The sequence below is a fragment of the Mastomys coucha genome, unplaced genomic scaffold (assembly GCF_008632895.1).
Source record: "Mastomys coucha isolate ucsf_1 unplaced genomic scaffold, UCSF_Mcou_1 pScaffold20, whole genome shotgun sequence".
Taxonomy (NCBI): Eukaryota; Metazoa; Chordata; class Mammalia; order Rodentia; family Muridae; genus Mastomys; species Mastomys coucha.
The window spans coordinates 123,887,896-123,907,809 of NW_022196903.1; the positions used below are offsets into that span (position 1 = coordinate 123,887,896).

At 38.3% G+C, this 19,914-nt stretch overlaps 1 protein-coding gene across 2 annotated transcripts in view; it reads right to left on the minus strand.

Moving 5' to 3' along the window:
• Positions 1 to 464: 464 nt before the first annotated feature.
• The window catches only part of LOC116099684 (killer cell lectin-like receptor 5), a 38,943-nt gene continuing 19,493 nt past the window's right edge, over positions 465 to 19,914 (minus strand). For both annotated transcript variants that reach the window (XM_031383616.1, XM_031383615.1), the window contains exons 4-6: positions 11,549 to 11,691; positions 9,332 to 9,435; positions 465 to 600 (exon numbers count right to left, since the gene is read on the minus strand). In XM_031383616.1, the coding sequence (XP_031239476.1) occupies positions 465 to 600; positions 9,332 to 9,435; positions 11,549 to 11,691 (383 nt within the window). The remainder of the gene's footprint in view (positions 601 to 9,331; positions 9,436 to 11,548; positions 11,692 to 19,914) is intronic.

The following is a 19,914-nucleotide window of genomic DNA, read 5'->3' on the forward strand; positions in this document are numbered from 1 at the left end:
TTGAGAAGAACTTCTACATGAAAGAAAAATCAAAATGAAACAAAATGGTAATCAACTAACATGAGAAATCGAAGCCTACAACTACATTTGATCTCTTAGTTGTGCTTTCAATTAAGATAATTTGTTCTATCAATAATGGAAACTCAGGGCTGCTTATTAGGGTTCTTTATTTAGCTCTATAGGAGTTTACAGAAAGCGAAAGAACAGAATTCTCAAGGTTTTGGGGCAATAAGGGTGTTCATGTACCAGAGTAGATGTGTCTTGTTTCCAAGAGGAAAGAAGATGGCTTCTGTTCTGTCAAGTTCGATTCCAGAGAACATTCCCAATACTCTTGCATGTTTGTCTCTCTGCACAGCAGACTATGTTCTGTAATCAAAATACTTGTTTTTTGGAGTCACGAATTATTACAGGAAACAAATAAGGATCAACACATTTCATTTTTACCTTTAACTCTTCTTGGAAAGTTAATAAGGGAATTTATCCAGTGTCTTCCCACAAATACAGAAGTAGGAATTTTTACAGTTAGTATCTTCTAGTCTTGCTTTAGATAAAAATACACATCTTCCAGGCTTAAAGTTCATTTTCTTTATTTTCAAGTCACTGAACAGCAAAAAAAAAAGAGTGAGTGGGCAACTGGTAAATTTTGAACATTAACTGAAATAAATCATGATTTTAAAAATTTTGTTTGCCAAAGTATACAGAATATAGAACTGTTTATCTTAAGTTCATCACCAAAATATTTTTTCTCTAAATTCATTAAAAAGAAATGTTCTCTTGATCACACCAAAACTCTATATCTCATTTCACACTCAAAAATTTTTATCAGCAGGTAAATCTGATTTTCAAAGAAATATTTTACCTACTCTTGCCTTTACATTTATATTTTGTAAGTAAACATGGTAGGAAAATAGTAAAACAGATGTGTGTGCCACACAGAACAAGGACTTATTTGTTTGTGTTTTAAGGAGGAAGGGGATATTTGAAATTTATCACAGATGAGGGGTTGTAACTAGTGTTTTGGGATTGTTTCCCCTTCTTCCTGACCACCTCATAGCTAAAGGGTCTTCACAGACACATGGTAATCTACTGAACTCACTGTATGTAGCAGAAATCTGATTTCTGCAGGATGGTGTGTTAGAGGTCACAACTATCCTTCTGTTTTAAAAATGCAGCTAAATAAAGAAGTAAATTAGAACACAGAGCAAATTACCACAGAAACAGGAGGACTGTGCATTCTGGGCCAACTGGGATTGATAGTAAAACAAGAGTTAAAAAGGTAATTATTTAATAATTGATAATTAAGATCCTCTTGTATAAATCAACAGAAATGAGATGTCTCCTCAGGTTGAGGAGTTAGGAGGAGTTAGAAAAATCTCAGATGGTCAGGGAAGAACTGTTGCTAGTTTTTTCCCTAATAGAGGAAGCTGACTAAAGAATGCACTCGAAATAGAGATCCTTAATAATAAATCCAGCCAGTCATTGTGGGAAACACTCCATCATCCCAGGTTTGAGGGGATGAACTTAGTGGGATCACAGTTCAAGCCTAACCTTCAATAAATAGGAATTTGAGATTAGTCTGGGTTAATGAGACTCTGTCAAAGGAGAGAAAGAGAATGAAATCCACTGAAACCACATGGCACCTAGACTTCTAAAGGACAAGTCTTTAGCAAAATAAAACATTCTTTGAATTTTGAATTTAGGATGATGAGAAATGGAATATTCAAATTTGCCAAATTTAGGAATGGTAAAAATAAATGGAAGGTAAATTTAACCAAATCGCTTGTTGAGCAAAGAACAGGTAATGTACATTAGTTAGCCATGAGATGTACTCATCTGTATACTCAAAAACTCACACACATATGTCAAATATGGGCAAAAAGCAGTTCCTAGTAGATGCCAGGTGTTCACAAAAAATAATTAGTAAAAAGAAATAACATGTATGTTCACTCAGTGACTTACACATAAGTTGACATGACAGCTTTTAGAATTGTCAAAAATTCATAATTGTCAAAGTTTAGAAACGTACTTTATGTTCACATGTGAATGGAGAAATATTGTTGAACATTTGTGCAATACAAAAATGCTTTGTAAGAAGGAAAATGAAGGGATAAGAAAGCAATAACAAAGGGGAAAGAGAGGGAGGAACCTGAGAGGGAAAGTAGACAAAGGGGCAGGAAGAAGGGAACATGTTGTAGTATTGAGTGGAAGAAAAGGACTGAAGTCCTCAGAGACAACAAAAAGAATGGAAACAGGCAACCTCAGGAGGTAGGAGGTTAGGGTGACTCTCTAGAATGTTCCTGAGATCTGGGAGGTGAGAGACTCTCAGGAATCAAAGGGAGGGACCTTAGACAAAATGCACTACAGTGGTGAGAAGGAACTTGTAGAGCCTACCTCCAGCAGGAAGACATGGCATCAAGTGAGGGAGGGGGTTGCCATTCCACAGTCAACACTCTGATCCATAATTGTTCTTGTCTGAAAGGACTGCAGAGTGAGATGCAAATATTTGTACTGAATCAATGGACAGAAGCTGTGACCCCTGTGGTTGAATTGGAGAAAAGCTTGAAGAAGCTGAGGAGGAGGGCAACACAGTAGGAGGACCAGCAGTCTCAATTAACCTGGACCTCTTAGATCTCTCAAACACTGGACCATCAATTAGGCAGCATGCACCAACTGATATGGGCCCCCAACACAGTTACAGCAAAGAACTGCTGGGTTTGGTTTAGTCAGAGAAGATATACCTAACCCTGAAGAGACTGGAGGCCAGAGGAAATTTAGAGGTCTGGTGGGGTAGGGGGTGGGCAGTGGGGACTTCCTCATTGAGAAGGGGTGTGGGGAGGAGGTATGGGATGTGGAACAGTCAGAGGGTGGACTGGGAGGAGGATAAAATCTGCAGTATAAAAATAAATAAATAAATAAATAAATAAATAAATAAATGATAAAAAAGAAGGAAAACAACAAAGTAATCTAAGAAAACAGCTCAAGTAAGCTTAAACATTATAGTGACAACAATAACAGTGAAAAACAGAGCAAATTACAAATCTCTGCATACTATATGACACTCTCTAATAGGCCAACCTCATTTATAGTACAAGGAAGTATATGTCTGCTTTTTTGGGACCAGGTTCAAGATGCAGAAAAGAACTTTGGAAGGTGAAAAAATTGCTGTGTTTTAGTTGGATAGTTTCTATTGCTGTAAATTAAACACCATGATCAAAGCAACTTGGGGAGGGAAAGAATTTATTTTGCTTAAACCTTCACATCATTGTCTAATATTGGAGAAATTCATGGCTAGAGAAAAACTGGGCATGAACTTGAAGGCACATCTGATGGACATGTAGCTTATAGCCTTGCTTACACAAATATGCTCATCCTACTTTCTTAGCATACCCAACACCACCCTCCCAGGAGTGACACCCACAATAAGCTAGGCTCTCCTATATCAGTCACTGAATAAGAAAATACCCTTATAGGCTTGCTTACAGCCATATCTTATTGCGGCACTTTCTCAATTTAGATTCCCTCCTCTCAGATGACTTCTGTCAAGTTGACATTAAACTAGTTTGCAAAATGATGCTTGAAAAGCTACACATATTTGTTAAAACTCATATTTCTCATGACTTCCAGTGGGTACATTTACCTGCAGACTCCAATGTCAAGACTTGAATTTTTAAATTCAATTGCTAAATAAAACAATGAGCCACACTGTTTCAGAACTAAAGGACATTACAAATGAGTGCAGTGCATGATCCTGACTATGAAGAGATATCAAAGTGATATGATCCAGAAAACTGACAATTATGAATATGGGTAATGGATTAAAACTTATTACTAGATCCATACTGAATTTTTCGAGGTTTAGTATGATGCTATAAATGAAATTGATTTGCTCTGTAAAGCATTTCTGTTCTGGACAGATTAGTGTCATCATCATCATTATTATTAGGCTTTATAACACAGAATCACACTCTGTAGCTTCCAGTGATGTCAAACATGTTGTGAATCTTAGGCTTATCCCAAAATTCATCTACCTATGAATAAGTCTTAAGTTATCATATGCAGCTGGGTGCAATGAAGAATACTAAACCTATGAAATTTCAACTTTCATCAAATTGAAAGAGAGGTTGATAGTGAATGAGGACATGTGTAGATTATTGAAGTTTGTATGAGTTTCTGGAATTACTCAAGCAACAATTCACCAATTGTAAATATATATAGCAATTATTTATAGCAAATAAATACATTCTAAATGTATAAATTCTCCTATGTGCAAAAAGTAACAAACAGTAAACAATCAACCAATTAACAAATAGAAACAGACAAATATATCCTAGTTCTTAATTGTACTGTCAGAACAGTATTTAAATGGATGGTATTTAAATGGATGATCCTAGTGATGACAAGTGTGTGCTATTTATCAAGATTATGTATTTGCTTCTGTGTCATTTGGAAAATAGGGAGTGATGCCTCAGGGCTTGGAACAAATATATCCATTCTACAGACAAAGTTGACCTTTGTACCAGGAAGAAAAAGGTCTTCTGCTCTGTTATGACAGGTTTCAGAAGAGCATTCCTTCCCTTGCCATCTCATCACATTATTTGCACAGTGAACTGAGACCTGTGGTTAAAACATTTGGTCACTAAGGAGTCAAAAGTAATTATAGGAAATCAACAAAAATGACAAAACATTCCACTTTTACTTTTCCATCACCTGTCACACTGAATCAGGGAATTTATCCACTCTCTTTTCACAGAGACAGGAGTGGGCTTTGTCATTGTTTCTGTGAAAGTGAAAAAGGTACTCTGTCTTATATACAGGGATTCCATTACTGTTAAATCACTATAAAACAAAAAGACATAATGCACAGTTTTAATTTGAAACTTATATTGTATTAGGCCAAGGTTTTTAAAACAAGTTTTATTAACCAAAATATACAGAATATGGACTTAATCCTAACTGTATCAATAAATCTGTTAATTTTCTTTAAACTCATGATAAAAGGTCTTGGGCTAGTAATATGGCTCACCAAAACTCTTCAGACCCCACAAATTAGGAGAGAAATAACCCCCTAATTGCCCTCTAGCTACACTCATGCTGTGAAATGCACATGTAAGTGTGTAAACATAACACAAAAATAAATGAAGTAAAAATGAAAAATAAAATGGTCTTTTGATCAACTCCTCATATACTCTACACTTAATTTTTCATGAGAATATTTACTTAATTTTCCATATTTCTAGGGGACAATTTTATATTAATGTTGATTTCTTTTGATACTCCTTGCAAAAACAATAGATGAAAAGGAAAATACATTAGATGGCATATGGAACAAGGTTGTATATACCTCTTTTTTCAGGAGGAAGAGGGAGGTTTGTAATACAGTCACAGTAGAGGGTTTGTAACTGCTGCTGTGGTTCTTCATCTCCTGTCCCCAGAGACAATGAAACTCACTGAAACATGATTCACTGACCTCCCACATGCAACACAACTGCAATCTCTGCAGGATGGTGTACTAAGTGGCACAGCTATATTCTTGGGAAATTTTAATTGAAAATGTAGACTAAAAAATGAACTAGAAAAGGCAAGTGAGGCCTCTAAACTCACCTTCTGGGAGGCTGGATTAGGAGAATTATAACCAAGTCAGACTAGGCTATGAGCAAGGCCCTAATTAAATATTAACTAATAACTTAGACCGTGCTCCATGAGCTTATGAAGAGCTAATAAGCAGATTCCTATACAGGCTTAGGCTTCAGCAGAGAGAAAACTTCAGAAGATCATCATAACCTGGCAGTCATCCTCCTAAATGTCAGGGCAAGCAGAACAGTGGATCTATGTGAAATGGTCATTTAAATGCCAAATAATGAATCCATGAAGTTCAAGAGTTCAAAGCATGTTTGAGAAATACAGTGAATTTGAAACAGGCTAGCCTAGTAAAATTCTATGTCAAAGAATACCAGACAGAGAAAGACATCTACCAACCTAAATGGCAATGGGATAAAACTTTAACAAATTACTACCTTTTTTTCACTTTGTATTAAAACCAGGAAGAAATGGCCTATTTCAATTTACTGTACGAAGAGAACAGGAAGATAAGTGAAACACATGTGGCCATGAATAACAAACTGGAGAAGGGAAATACTGTAGGAATGAGTGGACACATTATCTAGGCATGACACATATTTATCAGGACAATCAATGAAGAATGTACACTAAACATGGACAAAGAGGAAAGGGATCCAATAGACACTAACTATGCACAGATACACATGAAGCACATATGCTGCACCATGAGCTCTTAACTTTACTCTCATAGTGAGGCTTACCTAGACCTGAACACAAGAAACACAAGTTAGACTCACAGCTGTTCACTGGGTTCATTAGAAGATGGCATTGTAACAGATGGACAAGCTTCTGTGCCTTCCCTCAGGAGAAATTGCTTATGGTGGTCACGTGACCCTTCTGACCACTAGACTACCTTACTCAATCTTCAGGTCTGGCCTTAGTAATAATAACATCATCAGGGAACACTTCTGAAGCATGGTCAAGGTCAAAAAGCTCTCTTCACTTGGATGCAGACATCTTATGTCCCTCTGACACCTCACTCTAAATGTTACCACCTGCCCATGTCTGACTCTATATGATGCTAGAGGCTATAAAGAAATTCATTAACTCTATGGTCAATCATAATGTCAAATAACAGAAATCCCAGTGCTTAAGAGATAGAGCCAGGAGGACCAGGGCTAGTCTGTGTGAAGTGATACTTCATACAATGCACCTGAGAGATAGAACCAGGAGGACTAGGGCTACTCTGTGTGAAATGATACTTCATACAATGCTCCTGACAGTTTCTGTAGTTGCTGGAGATGAAACCCAGTGAATGCCACAAAGAAAATGGCATCATGAACAAAAAACAACAGAAACAGTACATTAAACCCACAAAAGTACAGACAATAGGATTACCAAGTAGCACATGTAAAATAACTATAACTGATATCTTTCAAGAGATAAAAGACAGGACAGGCATGCCTGCCCATACTCCCAATACCTGAGGGATGGAGGCATGTGGATCATGAATTCAAGGACAGCCTGGGTGAGATGAATCCCTATCTCAAAATATCAACAATATAATAAAAGTTAAATTTATTTTTTAAATTATGTAAAAAGCACCTTAAAATATCACTACCTAGCAAAGTTATTAAAGAACAAAGAATTATGAGTGGCATTTCTTAAAATATGTTTTTCTAAAAAAGCATTAACAAATCAGATAAAAATGATAAATATATGATTTAAATACAGAATTGGGATTCTGAGGGTTCAAAGACAAAGTTAGATGACTACTGGAAAATAGGGAACAGGAGAGAATAAAGGATGGGTAAACTAAAACTAAGAATGTATAAAAGGCCTTATGGAAAACCACTAGTTAATAAGCTTATACTTAACCAAAACAAAACAGATTCCATATTTCCTTGGTGTTTTAGAGGTTGTGCGTGTGCATGTGTGCGTGTGCGTGCATGTGCGTGTGTGTGTATTTGTTTCTGTGTTTGCCTATTTGTTTTGGGGGAACATTTTTTGTCTTATTGTGTTTTTGGTTTGGTTGTTTACTTGCTTGATTTGTTTTCCTTTTGGCTGTTGTTACTTTGCAGAGAGTGAAATAACATGACGTTGCGTGTATAGGAAGATAGGGAGTAAAAAAAGAGTATTCAGTGGGACGAGAAACACATCAAAATACACTCTATGAAAGATTTAATTAAAATAAAAAATTAAACTTCAGAAATGAGTTACAATTACAGAAGTTAGGAGTTTTTAAAAGAAAACCAATGTGTAAGGCAAATGATATGTACAGAAAAATTAAGTACTTGTTAGGGAGATGACAGAGGTCTCCCATACAGCACAGGTTATTGCTCCTATCCTTGATTACCATAACTATGTGGTAAGGCCCTGTTGCTGAAGATGCTCCACACTTTGACATCAAGACATAGAGAAGGGAAATACCTCAAACCAATAGGGAAATACCTTCCCCTGGACTAGCTTTCAAAGGGTTAGTAGGTGCTCTGCAGGTTGCAGGGGAGAAATGGTATGGGTATCCTGCACTGGACCCTGCATGCTATAATAGTGACCTGCTAAGCAAGATATGTTTTAGGATAAATAAATGCTTTCTTATTGGAACTGAGGCCTTTACCATGGGAAGCAATCATGTTTGGTGTTGTAATCTAAATCAAAAGTCCAAGATTGTGAAAGTCATCTGCCCTAGGTTGGAACTTGGTGTAATCTCTCTGCTAAGTTGTCAATGGTTAACATTTATAGTCATAGCCTAGACCTCTGATGATCTCAACCCCAACAGAGAAGCTTCTTTACTCACTGGGGCAGAGTCCTCACAGTGTGGCAGAATTGGCCAATGTGCTTTGGAGAAGTGTTTATGTACAGAGCCCTAAAGGAGGCATTTACATCAACTTCTTCCCCTCCATACCACCAGCAAGGCTCAGAATAGCAGGGAAGGGGAAATAGAAAAAAGTGTAAGCAGCAGAAGAAGGGGAAAGCTGTGTGAAATTCAGCCTTCTGGACAAGATGAAATTTTTGCAAAGATTAATACCTCTTAAGAAATCATTATTAGGTGACAGCTGCTGGAAAAGGGAGATTCAATTCTTTATTGAGGGTGTGGCCACTGGCAGGTTTCCTTGTTTTAGTGCATGGCCTATAACCATGCTCCTGTGGACAGTTAGCTACAAAGACATGAGTTATTGGGACCATGTTAGAGCTTTTAGTAGGAGTAGGGGCAGATACGTTCATAAGTTATTAGTGATACTCAAGAAAAAATAAGATTATTAGTATAGATAATCAGTGAGCAGTTTTCTACCAGATTATAGATAAACAATAAACTTGAGGTTCACACAACACATCTTACAAAGGAAGTATATATACATATATATATATATATGTATATAAACATGTTCTTATATTTTTAAGTAACCAACAATATTATAAGCTGACAAGTATAAAAAATGTCAAGTGAATATCTGATATATTCAGACTTATTGTATCTGTCATTATCATTCTGTCACTTTGCACCATCTTAAGTTGTTGACTTTCTAGTGGTGTTCCCATAATAGAATGCACAATCCTCATGCGTATGCAGTATTAAGACTTTTGGTCAGATCCTAGACTATATATCTTCCTTCTGTAACATTTGATCAGGAACTGCCATATAGAATTTGGTTTTACCACTGAGCTCCATAGAAAATGAGGAAAGCATGAGAAATGGAGAGAAGTCTTTGCAGATAATCCTCCCTCCCAGTTCCCATGGGAGTTTTAAAGTCTGAAGGGTTCAGAAACTTACAGATTAGATGTGCCATTGTCAATCCAGACCCATTCCTTTTCTTCCTTATCATATGACAATCCAATCCAATAACTTTCTGGAATAACCTGAAGCTGAAGTAATTTCTGTAAAAGAAACAACACAATTTATGATGAAATGAGAGAAGAGCTCATTGTTGGATGAGAGAAGAACAAGCAGGAAAAGTTTCCAACATTTCTGTATCATTCTCTGCTGTCTTGTTCTCACATCACTCAGTCCCACCATATTCATTTTCTGAACTGACTTACTATTTATGTAAAAAGTGATGGCAGTTTAATAAGATATTTAAAATAACAACTTCAAGTGTACTGGATTCATTACATGGTTGTGATTATGTTTCTTATATCAAGTCTCACTATTTATCCAAGGCTGTCCTTGAACTCACAATCTTCCTACTTACTATAGGAATCTTTTAGATTTATTATTTTTTTGACTGATGTATCAATTCCTTTTATTGCATTTTCTATACCTGAGCAAAACAGAGAATTCTCAACAGAAGAATCTTGAATGTCCAGGAACCACCAAACAAAGAACATACAAGGAGCTGGACCTCAGCTTCCCTGCACATGTGCAGCTTGGTGTTCAATGTGAGTTCTAAACAACTGGAGTAGGTCCTGTCCCCAAAACTGTTTCCCACACATGTGTTAAGTTCTTTTTTTCCCCTTTCTTTCTATTTTTTCTTTCTTCCTTTCTCTCTTTCTTCCTTTCTCTCTTTCATTCTTTCTTTCTTTCTTTCTCTCTCTCTCTTTCTTTCTTTCTTTCTTTCTTTCTTTCTTTCTTTCTTTCTTTCTTTCTTTCTTTCTTTTGTTTTCAAAACAGGGTTTCTCTGTGTAATACTGGCTGTCCTGGAACTCACTCTGTAGGACCAGGCTGGCTGTGAATTCAGAAATCCATCTACTTCTGCCTGGTATGGGTTAAGTTCTTGTAAGTGGGCTGCCTTGTCTTGCTTCAGTGGGAGCAGATATACCTAGCCTCATGGAGATTTGTTGTGCCATGTTGTGGGGATACCTAGAGGTCCCCATCTAAGCAGAGGAGAAGGGAGAATAGGGATGGATTATGGAAGAGGTGACCAGAAGAGGGGCAGTGAGCAGGATGTAAAATGAGTAGGTAAAATACTACTACTATTACTACTACTACTCAAGATAATAATAATAATAATAATAATAATAATAATAATAATAATAATAATAATAATTTCAAAGTGTTTATTGTATCAAATGGAAAAATTACATTATCATTTGATATTAAATATCCTTTTAAGACATTATTTAAGCATTTATTAAGTTGATGTGTAACTATCATACCATACTATAAATAACAAAGTTTTCAAGGTGATAGATAATGGAATCATTTCTCTAGAAAAATATTTGAAGAGATTTAATTAGTAATAATCTAAACAGGAAATGTCAGAATCTTGGAAACTTTGTTCTCTTAGAAATACTCATTTTTAAAGATGGATATCTTGTTTTACAAAACATAGGAATACAATGCAGTAAAGATTATAAACAGTTTTACTGAAAATCACCATGGGATTAAGTAGTCAACCATTTTATTTGCATTTCTCATATTATCTTCATTTTGTAGACAAAAACTAGAGAGATGGCTCAGAGGTAAAGAGCACTGGCTGACTGCTCTTCCAAAGGTCCTGAGTTCAAATCCCAGCAACCACATGGTGGCTCACAACCATCTATAATGAGATCTGACTCCTTCTGGAGTGTCTGAAGACAGCTACAATGTACTCACATGTAATAAATAAATAAATCTTAAAAAAGATATTTAAAAAAAACTAGAATTCAACTACTTTCCCTGTTGTCATTTGATTACTCATCTGAGGCAGCCTTACTTCCAGGCTCTGAAGAGCAAACCCTAGACAGAGGGTGTTTACTTGGCGTTCTATGGAGATAAATAACTGTCAGTCATAGGATGGCTGACAAAGGGTTAAACTTTATCAGGGAAATAGTCTTTGTCAGGTACTATCTTGTAGATTCCTGAGTAAGATAGGAGATTGAAAGACACAAGTGTCTCTGTAGTAATGAGTCTCCTCTTAACAGACTTGTGTCCCACAGTTTTGTTCACATTACAGGAAAACCATATACAAATGAAAAATAAACAAATCTGGATTCAGTATCTCATTATCTCATTATGCAGTGTTAGAGAAGGAGTCTAAGAGAATAAAAGGATAGAAAGTGTCTACAGTACCAATTCATCCTCATTATCTATCTTGAGAAGGAGTAAGCTGTAATTCTGGCAGGTCCGTTTACATTCACTCCATGTGTTTCTGTCCATGATGAAATAATAACATTTTCTACCATAGCAGAACCAGTATATTTCAACACCTCTGCCTAAAACAGAGAAGGTAAGTGGTTAAACTTATTATCTTCTGGTATTCTGTTATCAGAACAATATGTGTATTAAGTCAGTTAAAAAAAAAAAGTAAAATCTCACATGGCTCAGAAATTGAGATTTTGTGATGCCCAGAGACCTCTGTAACCACCCTCCACCATGTTCTATGAAACATTGTTAACCACATAGAGATATAGAAATATTTCCTGTATCAATGATGGATGAATCAGTAGAGAAAATGTAGGACATCTACACAAAAGAAAACTGTTTATCCTTTAAAGGGAAATGAATCAGCCTGGCATGATGAATTATGCCTATAATCAGAGCACTCCAAAGAGGTAGGCAGGAGGAACACTGCCAGTTAGAGGCCAGCCTAGGCTAAGTGGTGACTTTCATATTAGCCTTGGCTATACAGTATGTTCCAATGCCAGGAGCCATGGCCTTAACCATGGCCTTGTGGAAAATTACTAGCTTACACATACAGCTCTGAGACAACATGTGTAGTCTAACAGTAAGAATATTTGTGGGTGTGGGGGACACTGTGACTGGTGGTTCCAGAGACTGAAGATTGCCACCTGTCTTTCAAAAAGCCCCTGGTGCTCTTCCCCACTCCTTGAAGCTTCTTGTTTATGCTTGTATTGTCATCCCAGAAGTAAAGATTTCAGAGGTTGATCAAACAACTGTCTTGCTCTCATTCTTTGGCCCTCTTGTCCTGCCTCATTCTCTATCCCCTGTCCTAGGTCCCTGCTGAATGTCCTGTGGGTTAGGGTTAGGGCAATTGGCACCCAACATGGGGCACCTGGGTCTGGGGTCCGAGAAGACCATCACACCCCCAAGAGGATGTCTTCCCCTGCATAAGATTGCCGCTTCATAAAGAAATGAGTGAAGATCCTCATAGGATTGCAGCTTCGTAAAAAAGTGAGTGAAGATCCACATAGGGATCTCTACAGGCCACCTGCCTGTGAGATTGATCTGAGAAAGGAAAGAAGAGTGATGCAACTATGGGACAGGCATGAATTGTTTTTAAAGGGTTTCAAGGAGTCCCTCAAGACATGAGGAACATGGGTTAAGAAAAAAGGATCTTAAAATTTTTTTTTTTGAAAATTTGTAAACATTGGCCAAGAAGTAGTTAAACAGAGGGAGAATAGGTTTCAGAAATGGAGTTGCCCCCTGTCTGGGATGGTTTAGCAAAAGAGAAGGAGAATAGATGTAAGCTATTTCAGAGCTCTCCTAGGGATAAGAGGAAATTGGGAGGCATCCTCCTTCCTCTCTGGTCCATACAGGAGACATCCTTAGTTCTGGTTACATCAAGTTCTCTACCCTGTCTGTGTTGTCTGTCCTTGGTGCACCAATCTGTCCATATATCTGTCAATTTATGTTCATTTTTGTTTTGTTTTTTGAATGATTGTTGTTCTGTGTTTCATGTTGGGAAAAAAATGGTTAAAACTTTATCTGTTGGCTGTCCATCCAGAGAATTTAGTTTAACTTGTTTAAAAAGCAGTCTCAATTTGCACAGCAGAAACTGAGAAGTCACTGCACTGTGGCTAAGAGTCAAGCACAGCTGAAAAAGCCCTGGTAGAGGCAGATTGTCTACACAAGCTGCTCTTAAAGGGAACAACAGCTTTTTGCTTGTAATGATGGTAACAGAAAGTTAGCTTAAAATTGGTAACTCAGGGTTGGAGTCATTCCAAGCAACACATGGCATGAGCCAACCCAGGAAAACAGGTCTTTAAAGATACTTCTAAATTGGGGTAATATTTTATTTCATCTTATCCTAGAAACTAGACTTATAAAGGATGGGGTTTAAAACAATGTCTCTTTAATGATGTATTAAAAGCTGCATTGTCATGAGTTCATATATAAGAACTGGCAGTCAAACTTTGTACGTGAACGTAATGTTCTTGGTATTGATTTTAAAGAGAATGGATTGTTTAAAACGGGGTTTTGTTTGTCAAAGTTATGGTTATGCCTTAATATTACAAAAGAAACTTGAAAAGTATGGTAAAATTGTCAGTGTTCCATTGGTTGCAGGTTGCAGCTTGATTGTAAGCTCAGGATTATTAACTCACCCATATTTTGTAAATAGGATGATTGCAAGAGTAATAATAGTTTAAAACAACTGTAGCCAGTATGGGCCTGGTGCACTTTTTAAAAATAAGCTTATTAGATAAAATAGTATAAGCAAAATTTGACCACCCCCCCCCAAGGTTGGAAAGGAGATCTCAGTAAGAATTTATTTGGTATCAAACAGGCCTCCTGATAAGCTGTTTCAAGGAGTTTGTACTACTAAAAACAGCTAGTAGAATTTTTGGAGACCCTCAAGAAGGGTTTCCTTTTGTTACACAATTGTCTTATGAGAATGCTAATGCAGCTCTCTGTGGCTATGGGGCCATACAAAGCAAAGACAGACTTATCTGGATATATTCATCTTTATGCAAAGATTAGACCCTCATACAATCAGAGTTTAGCTATGTTTGCTGCTTTGCAGAGGACTACAGTATGTACAAGCAATGCTTTCACAGTACAGAGGTGATAAGGAATGTTTTAAGTATAAATCATCCTAGGAAAAACTGTCCAAAAATTAGAGGCATAGACAGACAGAGAATTGTTCCCCTGGAATCTGTCCTCACTGCAGGAGGTGTAATCTTTGGGCCTGGACTCAGGCAGTATACTCAGATTAAAAAATATTTACATTTGAGTTAATGCAAAGCTCAGAGCAGACTGAGGGAGGTTTGTGAAGCATTTCTTTTGTTTCACAGACTCTGCCTAGGGAAGTTTTGTGGCCTCGACTTTCCTTGCCTCCAGGGAATTGTATTTAAAACAAAGGAACATTATCTCAAATCTACCCAGGGTTTGTTCAAAATAAAATTTAAATTTAAGATTTATGAAAGGCCAATGAGGCTGTAGAACTTATAGAGTCATTACAATCTGGCCTGTCTACTTGATATAAAATTATTGTGTATCTAGAAGGTGTTTTTCCCCCCCTCTGTATCCTGGTAATTGTAAAGAGTTTGCTTCTAGTGAGTTTGTAATCATTAGAAAGTTTTTCCTTTAGAAATTGCTAATAGCCTTACATTATATTAAAAAAAATACTATTTTGTCTCTGTTTCAGTACAAGTAGCTAGGACTTTGAAATTTTCAGTGTATGTTTATTATCTAATCCCCTTTTGCTCTTACATCACGAGCTTTAAAATTTTGGAGTAGTTTTTGCTCCAGAAAAGTTTCAGAGGCAATATCTTTTTCAACATTTGGTGCCTTACTTATATCCTAGAAAGGGTTGTGGTACAGAAATTCAAAAAAGAAAAGGTAATTTGCTTATTTCAAATTATTTTCAAAAGCTTCCAGGAGATGTGAATTGGCTAAGATCTCACGTTTAAGCTCACTACAAGAGGACTTAAACATTTGTTAGATATTGTCAAGGGGGATGCAGATTAACTTATAAGAGATAAAGAGCTTTACAGGAAGTAGAGAAAGCTTCTGTAATCAATTGTTATCAATGGTAATCAATTATAATCAAATGTTAGTTATTGTTACTTAATGTGCCCACAGCAATTCTTTGGCCGAAAGAGAGCATTAATGTAGATTCATCTTTCTTCATCTCAAGGTAAATTTTTTAACACCCTTTTATGAAGCTGTTGTGGTGTTAATAAAAAAAATTATAGGATAAAATCATGAAAGTATTTTGGAAAGAATGTCTTAAAAACCTGACAAGAAATCTATTCCTTTTTTTCCAAACAGCAATTAAATTGGCTATTGCAGAATATTGATTGATATTTGGCCTATTACATAGCAAACTTTTTAGGCAAAATTATAATATGTTTTGTGTAAATTTATATATGCATTCCATAAAGAATATATCTTCAGCCCTTCTATGGGAGAAAAGTATATGTGATTGGATCAAATGTTTATTCTTGTGAGTTTCTCTCTACTTCAGCACAAAAAAATTGAACTACATACTGTAGTCACTGTTTTTAAAGTGCTAAAATCAAACTTTTAATTTATATACTGATAGCCAAGATATATATAGCTCAGGATTTACAATTGCTTAAAATTGTTCCTTTTTAGATACTGCTAATTCTCAAATTTTGCAATTGTGTATACATATACAACTCAACTTAAGAGAAAGTACTGTTCCTTTAAAGGACTGCCTTTAGAAATGTAAGATCTCATACTTAGCTGCCTAGACAAGACCTTTAAGACAATGGCACAGCAGATTTGTATCCCATGCAGATTATAGGCCTTACACAAGAACAATTGGCCATATAATCTCATGTTTTTTACATCGTAAAAATTGTAATGGCTTGAGATAATAATTTGGTATCTTTAGAGAATGTGCATGTCAAATTGTAAAGACTTGATCTCAAGATCCTCACTTTCTACCTGTACCACATAATGGTGTTAATTATCGAGAACTTATACTTAATAAGTGATTACAAATGGATACTTATATTTCTGATTTAAAAAAAACAAAAATAAAATATGCACATGTGGTTATTTATACCTTTTTAGGCTTTCTAATTGCAATTGCTTTATCAGGAAAAGCAACTAAAAATGTAATTGGTCATTGCCTACATTAGTTTCCTATGCTTGGTGTTCCCAATCAGATTAAAACAGATAATGGAACTAACTATTACAGTCAAACATTTGAGATGTTTTGTCAACAATTTAATGTTACCCACATTACTGGGATTCCTTATAATTCTCAGGGACAAGGAATTGTTAAACGTGTGCATGACACTCTGAAAAATTGACTTTTAAAAAACAAAAATGGGGGAATTATATCCCCATGCACACTATTTAAATCACACTTTTTATTTTTAAGATTTTAAAATTTGGATGCCAAGGAACTCTTTGCTGAGTGTCTATAGCATCCTACAACTATGAATACTCATGTCTAGGCAAAATGGAAGGCTCCACTTATTGCATATGGCATGATCCTGATCAGGTGTTTAACATGGGGAAGAGGGTATGTTTGTGTCTTTTCCATTGAATGCTACAAGAGCTTGTTAGCTGTCAGAGTGATTTGTGTGACATGCTGACCTGTGAGCTTGCTGAGTGCCCTGACAATGACGATAGAGAAGCAGTATTGGGCCTACATCACTGATATACCCCTTTTTACATCCAACAGTACGGGAAGGCCTAGAAATTGTGGTAATGGTAAGCAACACTAAGTTAATGGACATGACTACTGGTGGAAATTTCACTATTAACAGAGAAATTAATTACCAAGGATTGGGAACTAGTGTCTCCATAGGCTTTAGTGTGGGAGACACAGCTAGAAGTGCTTCTGCCTTAGTTTTTCTAGGTCAAAAACATAGATAAAGAACTGCTGTCTTCCCATGACACTAGTTCCTCAGTTGACCTTGCTAACTCCCACAGAGTATTTGAGCTGGAATAGACCCTCGGATACTAGAATGAAGTGAACTGTTTTTCTCCCTTTATTAGCTGGTGTCTTCTTGGCAACTTCTATTGTAGCTGTCAGCTTAGCTAGAGGAGGATTAACCCATTCCCTCCTCGCCACTGTGGCTGCTATCAGTACATCCCACTCTGCACCGGGAGCGTGGGGAGTGGGGGAGCGGTCCCATCACTGCCAACTGGACACTATTGGTATGTGAGTTCGCAGCCCCCTCACCTGGTGGCTGCTCACTGCTTCTCGCTGGAGACACCAGACACCGCGGGACACAACAAACCTACAGCCCAGCGCTGCTAGACTACGAACTCTTACCACGTGAGCTGTACCCCACTCAGGCACCATTCAGTTCCATGTTTTCCATTTACCAGACCACGATACCAGCCACACAGACACTGACATATTAATTAATAGGATCAGTGAAGGGGAGGACCTCCAGGTTTCCAGATAAGGTCTGGCCAACCTTCCCTGGAAACTACGGAGTACAGCCCCCCTTGACATACGAGTTAGGACTTTCTGGCATTGGGTGCCCCTCCCTCGGAAGTAACTCTTGCTCCTAATCTCTCACTGGGCTCTCTTGCAGCCATCAACCCCTGGATCCAGGGTGGGTTACCTTCCCATAACAGGCTCACTGGGGCCTGCTAGATTGCCACTAGGGTTTCTTGTGATGACTTGAACCACTAGCTTTGGCTGTTAACTTTTTGGTGCTTGGATTGTTCTCAGGACGCTGGTACGAACATCCAACCACCCCCCAATGGGTTCCAGAATGTCTTCAACAGTTCCTCCAGGCACCCCACTGGGATATCTCCTGGAAAATCTCAATTCTTTAAAGCTAACGCCTGACTTGAAGGCATCAAAATTAATATATCTCTGCAATAAGGTCTACATTAAATATCAACTAGATGAGAATTCAAAGTGGCCACTTAATGGTACTCTAGACCCAGCTATTTTAAGGGGTCTTAATGCATACTGTGAGCGAGCTGGTAAATGGAAGGAGGTTCCCTATGTTCAAGCATTCATCTATCTCCATTCTAGTCCCTCCTTGTGCTCCTCTTGTTCCCCAGCTCAACTTCTCTTAGCCATGAAATCTACACAACCTCAACCTCCTCTAGATGATGCTACAATGCTAAATCCAGCTAATGAACCACCCCCTTTTTGCCATAACCCTGTCTCCTCACCACCAAAAACCCGAACTGCCGCCTCAGTTTCTCCTCCTCACCAGGATGCTCCAGAGCCTGCTAGCTTTCCCTCTCTAGACCCCTCCCCTTCTGTGCCAGATGTGGGCCGCTCCAAATGCTCTGCATTGGCAGCTACCTTCACTCCTCCTGTCACCCGCTCTCAGGCTGCAGCCAAACCTTCAAGTCCTTCCTCTCCAAAGACACCTGACCCAGCAACTGCCCTACCTCTACGGGAAGTTGCTGGAGTAGATGGTCTCGTCAGAGTACATGTTCCATTCTCACTTAGTGAACTCTCCCAAATAGAAAACAGGCTGGGGTCCTATACTTCTAACTCTTCCATGTGGAGAGCAGTAGAGCTAGAGAGACATTTGCCATGACAAGATGGCGTCTACATCCGCTGTTGACTCCTGGTAAAGAACTGTTTGCACATGTGCGTAGAGTGAGAAGACGCCAAATCACGGCCCATTCCGGGGCGTCACGTGGGATGATGAGCAAACAGCCAATCATGGGCGGACACGCCGCGCTATGGGCGGAAACGCCACGCTGTGGTGTATATAAGCAGTGCTGATTATTGGCTCGGTCATCCTTTTTTTCCTCTACATGAGGCAATAAATGCTTGCTGCAGAAGGATCCTGGTGTCCGCTGTCTTCTTGCTGGCGAGACGACTGCACGGGCAACAGCTGGTGCCGAAACCCAGGATGTTGACTGAGAGGATTCAAAACTGCAGGACAAGGTAAGCTCTGAGAGGCATGCTGTTTCGTTTTAATTCCTCTGACCCTTCCTCAAGGTTAGAGAGCGCGGCCGAAGCTGTGGTAATTGTGCTAGTGGCACTTGTTACAATGTCCATTTGGCATTTGATACATTCTTGCCTGGAGGATGGGAAATGCCGCCCTCTGTAGTGTCAGGACAGGGAGCACTTGAGGAGTTACAAGATAGTATGTCAGAAACAGAGCGTAATGAGAGAGTGGGGGCTAGCCAGGATAAAAGGGAGAGAAAAAAGAGAAAAAAAGGTATACCCAAGAACACAGACCCTTCCGCTCGACCTGCGGAAGTGAGAGATAAGGGAAAGGATGCACTAGGAGAGAAAACTAGAGAAAGGGATGGAGCTTCGAGATGGAAGCCCCTCTACCCAGTTAAGAAATTGGAGGCCCTCGAGCTTGATAGCTCTGAGGAATTGAGCACCTCTGAGGAGGAGGACTTGGAGGAAGAAGCGGCTCGCTATAAGGAAGAGAGGTATCATCCGGATGAGCATTTGCCGCCTCTCTAGAATCGAAAGCGAAAGGAAGCGAGAGATCAGAGCCGTGGAACGCTTTATGCTGTCCTGCCTGCTCTCCCAAGTGCACCCCTGCTATACACTGATAGACACTGTTCAGATTCCTTTTTATCTAAAGGAGACAAGAGTAAAGGGCCTTCAGGTCGCAAAGTGTGCTACAATTGTGGGAAACCCGGTCATTTGAAGAGAGACTGCCGTGTCCCCATGCAACGGAGGGTACCAGGTCTTTTACCAAGTGTAGGAAGGGCTATCATTGGGCAAATGAATGTCGTTCGGTTGGAGACATTCAGGGAAAAATTATCCAACATGATCATGAGCCACAAGAAAATGAACCTGACCCCCCAAAAAACGGGTTTTGGGG